This window comes from Oncorhynchus gorbuscha, unplaced genomic scaffold (genome assembly GCF_021184085.1).
Source record: "Oncorhynchus gorbuscha isolate QuinsamMale2020 ecotype Even-year unplaced genomic scaffold, OgorEven_v1.0 Un_scaffold_2884, whole genome shotgun sequence".
Taxonomy (NCBI): Eukaryota; Metazoa; Chordata; class Actinopteri; order Salmoniformes; family Salmonidae; genus Oncorhynchus; species Oncorhynchus gorbuscha.
Window position 1 is genome coordinate 27,501 of NW_025745152.1, and position 7,500 is coordinate 35,000.

Consider the following 7,500-nt stretch of genomic DNA (forward strand, 5'->3'; position numbering starts at 1 on the left):
GCTATACAGTGAGTTGTGGAACAGGGTTACTGCTATACAGTGGGTTGTAGAACAGGGTTACTGCTATACAGTGGGTTGTAGGGTTGTAGAACAGGGTTACTGCTATACAGTGGGTTGTAGAACAGGGTTACTGCTATACAGTGGGTTGTAGAACACGGTTACTGCTATACAGTGGGTTGTAGGGGTGTAGAACAGGGTTACTGCTATACAGTGGATTGTAGAACAGGGTTACTGCTATACAGTGGGTTGTAGGGGTATAGAGCAGGGTTCCTGCTATACAGTGGGTTGTAGGGTTGTAGAACAGGGTTACTGCTATACAGTGGGTTGTAGAACAGGGTTACTGCTATACAGTGGGTTGTAGAACAGGGTTACTGCTATACAGTGGGTTGTAGAACAGGGTTACTGCTATACAGTGGGTTGTAGAACAGGGTTCCCGCTATACAGTGGGTTGTAGGGTTGTAGAACAGGGTTACTGCTATACAGTGGGTTGTAGAACAGGGTTACTGATGTACAGTGGGTTGTAGAACAGGGTTACTGCTATACAGTGAGTTGTGGAACAGGGTTACTGCTATACAGTGGGTTGTAGAACAGGGTTACTGCTGTACAGTGGGTTGTAGAACAGGGTTACTGCTATACAGTGGGTTGTAGGGGTGTAGAACAGGGTTACTGCTATACAGTGGGTTGTAGAACAGGGTTACTGCTATACAGTGGGTTGTAGGGTTGTAGAACAGGGTTACTGCTATATAGTGGGTTGTAGGGTTGTAGAACAGGGTTACTGCTATACAGTGGGCTGTAGAACAGGGTTACTGCTATACAGTGGGTTGTAGGGTTGTAGAACAGGGTTGTAGGGGTGTAGAACAGGGTTACAGCTATACAGTGGGGTGTAGAACAGGGTTACTGCTATACAGTGGGTTGTAGAACAGGGTGACTGCTATACAGTGGGTTGTAGAACAGGGTTACTGCTATACAGTGGGTTGTAGAACAGGGTTACTGCTATACAGTGGGTTGTAGAACAGGGTTAATGCTATACAGTGGGTTGTAGGGTTGTAGAACAGGGTTACTGCTATACAGTGGGTTGTAGAACAGGGTTACTGCTATACAGTGGGTTGTAGAACAGGGTTACTGCTATACAGTGGGTTGTAGAACAGGGTTACTGCTATACAGTGGGTTGTAGAACAGGGTTACTGCTATACAGTGGGTTGTAGAACAGGGTTACTGCTATACAGTGGGTTGTAGAACAGGGTTAATGCTATACAGTGGGTTGTAGGGTTGTAGAACAGGGTTACTGCTATACAGTGGGTTGTAGAACAGGGTTACTGCTATACAGTGGGTTGTAGAACAGGGTTACTGCTATACAGTGGGTTGTAGGGTTGTAGAACAGGGTTACTGCTATACAGTGGGTTGTAGAACAGGGTTACTGCTGTACAGTGGGTTGTAGAACAGGGTTACTGCTATACAGTGAGTTGTGGAACAGGGTTACTGCTATACAGTGGGTTGTAGAACAAGGTTACTGCTATACAGTGGGTTGTAGGGTTGTAGAACAGGGTTACTGCTATACAGTGGGTTGTAGAACAGGGTTACTGCTATACAGTGGGTTGTAGAACAGGGTTACTGCTATACAGTGGGTTGTAGGGGTGTAGAACAGGGTTACTGCTATACAGTGGGTTGTAGAACAGGGTTACTGCTATACAGTGGGTTGTAGGGGTATAGAACAGGGTTCCTGCTATACAGTGGGTTGTAGGGTTGTAGAACAGGGTTACTGCTATACAGTGGGTTGTAGAACAGGGTTACTGCTATACAGTGGGTTGTAGAACAGGGTTACTGCTATACAGTGGGTTGTAGAACAGGGTTACTGCTATACAGTGGGTTGTAGAACAGGGTTACTGCTATACAGTGGGTTGTAGAACAGGGTTACTGCTATACAGTGGGTTGTAGAACAGGGTTACTGCTATACAGTGGGTTGTAGAACAGGGTTACTGCTATACAGTGGGTTGTAGAACAGGGTTAATGCTATACAGTGGGTTGTAGGGTTGTAGAACAGGGTTACTGCTATACAGTGGGTTGTAGAACAGGGTTACTGCTATACAGTGGGTTGTAGAACAGGGTTACTGCTATACAGTGGGTTGTAGGGTTGTAGAACAGGGTTACTGCTATACAGTGGGTTGTAGAACAGGGTTACTGCTGTACAGTGGGTTGTAGAACAGGGTTACTGCTATACAGTGAGTTGTGGAACAGGGTTACTGCTATACAGTGGGTTGTAGAACAAGGTTACTGCTATACAGTGGGTTGTAGGGTTGTAGAACAGGGTTACTGCTATACAGTGGGTTGTAGAACAGGGTTACTGCTATACAGTGGGTTGTAGAACACGGTTACTGCTATACAGTGGGTTGTAGGGGTGTAGAACAGGGTTACTGCTATACAGTGGGTTGTAGAACAGGGTTACTGCTATACAGTGGGTTGTAGGGGTATAGAACAGGGTTCCTGCTATACAGTGGGTTGTAGGGTTGTAGAACAGGGTTACTGCTATACAGTGGGTTGTAGAACAGGGTTACTGCTATACAGTGGGTTGTAGAACAGGGTTACTGCTATACAGTGGGTTGTAGAACAGGGTTACTGATGTACAGTGGGTTGTAGAACAGGGTTACTGCTATACAGTGAGTTGTGGAACAGGGTTACTGCTATACAGTGGGTTGTAGAACAGGGTTACTGCTGTACAGTGGGTTGTAGGGTTGTAGAACAGGGTTACTGCTATACAGTGGGTTGTAGAACAGGGTTACTGCTATACAGTGGGTTGTAGGGTTGTAGAACAGGGTTGTAGGGGTGTAGAACAGGGTTACAGCTATACAGTGGGGTGTAGAACAGGGTTACTGCTATACAGTGGGTTGTAGAACAGGGTGACTGCTATACAGTGGGTTGTAGAACAGGGTTACTGCTATACAGTGGGTTGTAGAACAGGGTTACTGCTATACAGTGGGTTGTAGAACAGGGTTAATGCTATACAGTGGGTTGTAGGGTTGTAGAACAGGGTTACTGCTATACAGTGGGTTGTAGAACAGGGTTACTGCTATACAGTGGGTTGTAGAACAGGGTTACTGCTATACAGTGGGTTGTAGAACAGGGTTACTGCTATACAGTGGGTTGTAGAACAGGGTTACTGCTATACAGTGGGTTGTAGAACAGGGTTAATGCTATACAGTGGGTTGTAGGGTTGTAGAACAGGGTTACTGCTATACAGTGGGTTGTAGAACAGGGTTACTGCTATACAGTGGGTTGTAGAACAGGGTTACTGCTATACAGTGGGTTGTAGGGTTGTAGAACAGGGTTACTGCTATACAGTGGGTTGTAGAACAGGGTTAACGCTATACAGTGGGTTGTAGGGTTGTAGAACAGGGTTACTGCTATACAGTGGGTTGTAGAACAGGGTTACTGCAATACAGTGGGTTGTAGGGTTGTAGAACAGGGTTACTGCTATACAGTGGGTTGTAGAACAGGGTTGCTGCTATACAGTGGGTTGTAGAATAGGGTGACTGCTATACAGTGGGTTGTAGGGGTGTAGAACAGGGTTACTGCTATACAGTGGGTTGTAGTTTAGGGTTACTGCTATACAGTGGGTTGTAGAACAGGGTTACTGCTATACAGTGGGTTGTAGAACAGGGTTAATGCTATACAATGGGTTGTAGGGTTGTAGAACAGGGTTACTGCTATACAGTGGGTTGTAGAACAGGGTTACTGCTATACAGTGGGTTGTAGAACAGGGTTACTGCTATACAGTGGGTTGTAGAACAGGGTTACTGCTATACAGTGGGTTGTAGGGGTGTAGAACAGGGTTACTGCTATACAGTGGGTTGTAGAACAGGGTTACTGCTATACAGTGGGTTGTAGGGGTGTAGAACAGGGTTACTGCTATACAGTGGGTTGTAGGGTTGTAGAACAGGGTTACTGCTATACAGTGGGTTGTAGGGTTGTAGAACAGGGTTACTGCTATACAGTTGGTTGTAGGGTTATACAACAGGGTTACTGCTATACAGTGGGTTGTAGAACAGGGTTACTGCTATACAGTGGGTTGTAGAACAGGGTTAATGCTATACAGTGGGTTGTAGAACAGGGTTACTGCTATACAGTGGGTTGTAGGGTTGTAGAACAGGGTTACTGCTATACAGTGGGTTGTAGAACAGGGTTACTGCTATACAGTGGGTTGTAGAACAGGGTTACTGCTATACAGTGGGTTGTAGAACAGGGTTACAGCTATACAGTGGGTTGTAGAACATGGTTACTGCTCAACAGTGGGTTGTAGAACAGGGTTACTGCTATATAGAGGGTTGTAGGGGTGTAGAACAGGGTTCCTGCTATACAGTGGGTTGTAGGGGTGTAGAACAGGGTACCTGCTATACAGTGGGTTGTAGAACAGGGTTACTGCTGTACAGTGGGTTGTAGGGGTATAGAACAGGGTTCCTGCTATACAGTGGGTTGTAGGGGTGTAGAACAGGGTTACTGCTATACAGTGGGTTGTAGAACAGGGTTACTGCTGTACAGTGGGTTGTAGAACAGGGTTACTGCTATACAGTGGGTTGTAGGGGTATAGAACAGGGTTACTGCTATACAGTGGGTTGTAGGGTTGTAGAACAGGGTTACTTCTGTACAGTGGGTTGTAGGGCTATAGAACAGGGTTACTGCTATACAGTGGGTTGTAGGGTTGTAGAACAGGGTTACTGCTATACAGTGGGTTGTAGGGTTGTAGAACAGGGTTACTGCTATACAGTGGGTTGTAGAACAGGGTTACTGCTATACAGTGGGTTGTAGAACAGGGTTACTGCTGTACAGTGGGTTGTAGAACAGGGTTACTGCTGTACAGTGGGTTGTAGGGTTGTAGAACAGGGTTACTGCTATACAGTGGGTTGTAGAACAGGGTTACTGCTATACAGTTGGTTGTAGGGTTATAGAACAGGGTTACTGCTATACAGTGGGTTGTAGAACAGGGTTACTGCTGTACATTGGGTTGTAGGGTTATAGAACAGGGTTACTGCTATACAGTGGGTTGTAGAACAGGGTTACTGCTATACAGTGGGTTGTAGAACAGGGTTACTGCTATACAGTTGGTTGTAGAACAGGGTTACTGCTATACAGTGGGTTGTAGAACAGGGTTACTGCTATACAGTGGGTTGTAGAACAGGGTTACTGCTATACAGTGGGTTGTAGAACAGAGTTACTGCTATACAGTTGGTTGTAGAACAGGGTTACTGCTATACAGTGGGTTGTAGAACAGGGTTACTGCTATACAGTGGGTTGTAGAACAGGGTAACTGCTATACAGTGGGTTGTAGAACAGGGTTACTGCTATACAGTGGGTTGTAGAACAGGGTTACTGCTATACAGTGGGTTGTAGAACAGGGTTACTGCTATACAGTGGGTTGTAGAACAGGGTTACTGCTATACAGTGGGTTGTAGAACAGGGTTACTGCTATACAGTGGGTTGTAGAACAGGGTTACTGCTATACAGTTGGTTGTAGGGGCGCATTAGAGAATTACCTTTATTGTTGCAGGCAATCCACTTCACAGTGTCAGCGAAGGTCACCTCTCGACCAATAAGGTAAGTAAAAACACGCACCTGAAAAAGACTAATTGTTTTCAGCAGGCAGTGTCACCTAGTCATACCTCCCTTGTCTTAGTGTCACCTAGTCATCCCTCCCTAGTCATACCTCCCTAGTCTTTGTGTCATCTAGTCATACCTCCCTAGTCATACCTCCCTAGTCATACCTCCCTAGTCATACCTCCCTAGTCTTAGTGTCACCTAGTCATACCTCCCTAGTCATACCTCCCTAGTCATACCTCCCTAGTAATTACCTCCCTAGTCATACCTCCCTAGTCATACCTCCCTAGTCATACCTCCCTAGTCATACCTCCCTAGTCATCCCTCCCTAGTCCTAGTGTCACCTAGTCATACCTCCCTAGTCTTAGTGTCACCTAGTCATACCTCCCTAGTCATACCTCCCTAGTCATACCTCCCTAGTCTTAGTGTCACCTAGTCATACCTCCCTAGTCATACCTCCCTAGTCATACCTCCCTTGTCCTAGTGTCACCTAGTCATACCTCCCTTGTCTTAGTGTCACCTAGTCATACCTCCCTAGTCATACCTCCCTAGTCATACCTCCCTAGTCATACCTCCCTAGTCATAGTGTCACCTAGTCATACCTCCCTTGTCTTAGTGTCACCTAGTCATACCTCCCTTGTCATACCTCCCTAGTCATACCTCCCTAGTCATACCTCCCTAGTCATACCTCCCTAGTCATACCTCCCTTGTCCTAGTGTCACCTAGTCATACCTCCCTAGTCATACCTCCCTTGTCTTAGTGTCACCTAGTCATACCTCCCTAGTCATACCTCCCTAGTCATACCTCCCTAGTCATACCTCCCTAGTCTTAGTGTCACCTAGTCATACCTCCCTAGTCATACCTCCCTTGTCTTAGTGTCACCTAGTCATACCTCCCTAGTCATACCTCCCTAGTCATACCTCCCTAGTCATACCTCCCTAGTCATACCTCCCTAGTCATACCTCCCTTGTCTTAGTATCACCTAGTCATACCTCCCTTGTCTCATAATCCCTCCAAAAGAGAAAGAGGTTTCTGAGACCAACGTGTGTGCGTGTGTGTGTGTGTAACGTTGGTTACCCTGCGTTCTGGCCAGTTGAACTCCTGAAACACTTCCTCATAATCCTCCATGGCTCCGTCAGTGATCAGCATGATGGCCTGGTTACACAGACTGCCCTGACCCAACGATGCAGCCTAGAGGACACACAGAGACACACACAGACTCACACAGACGCACACAGACGCACACAGACGCACACAGACGCACAGAGACACACAGAGACACACAGAGACACACAGACACACACAGAGACACACAGAGACACACAGAGACACACAGACACACAGAGACACACACAGAGACACACAGACACACACAGACACACAGAGACACACACAGAGACACACACAGAGACACACAGAGACACAGAGACACACACAGACACACAGAGACACACAGAGACACACACAGACACACAGAGACACACACAGAGACACACAGAGACACACAGAGACACAGAGACACACAGAGACACACAGAGACACAGAGAGACACAGAGAGACACAGAGACACACACAGACACACAGAGACACACACAGAGACACACACAGAGACACACAGACACACACCGACACACACCGACACACAGACACACAGAGACACACAGAGACACACAGAGACACACAGAGACACACACAGACACACACAGAGACACACAGAGACACACAGAGACACACATTGTGACGACCCTCCCACTCTGTCTGCCGTATTCTTTCTCTTTGCTCTCGTCTTCCTTATTAGGATGTCGGTGGGCGGAGCCGGGAGGGTCGTCAGCGACATGGGACACACCTGGGCCCGGGTGTGTCCCGGGATAAATACACCTCTTCCCCATTCATGGAGGAGACTCTCCTCTCACA

The 7,500-nt window shown here is 46.9% G+C and overlaps 1 protein-coding gene across 1 annotated transcript in view; it reads right to left on the minus strand.

Annotated features, from left to right (window-relative positions):
• Nucleotides 1-7,500, minus strand: part of LOC124017605 (voltage-dependent calcium channel subunit alpha-2/delta-4-like) — a gene marked incomplete at its 3' end in the record, with an annotated part of 52,565 nt that overhangs the window by 26,052 nt on the left and 19,013 nt on the right. Inside the window, 2 exon segments of the mRNA XM_046332855.1 lie at nt 5,526-5,604; nt 6,664-6,777. Of these exon segments, the coding sequence (XP_046188811.1) occupies nt 5,526-5,604; nt 6,664-6,777 (193 nt within the window).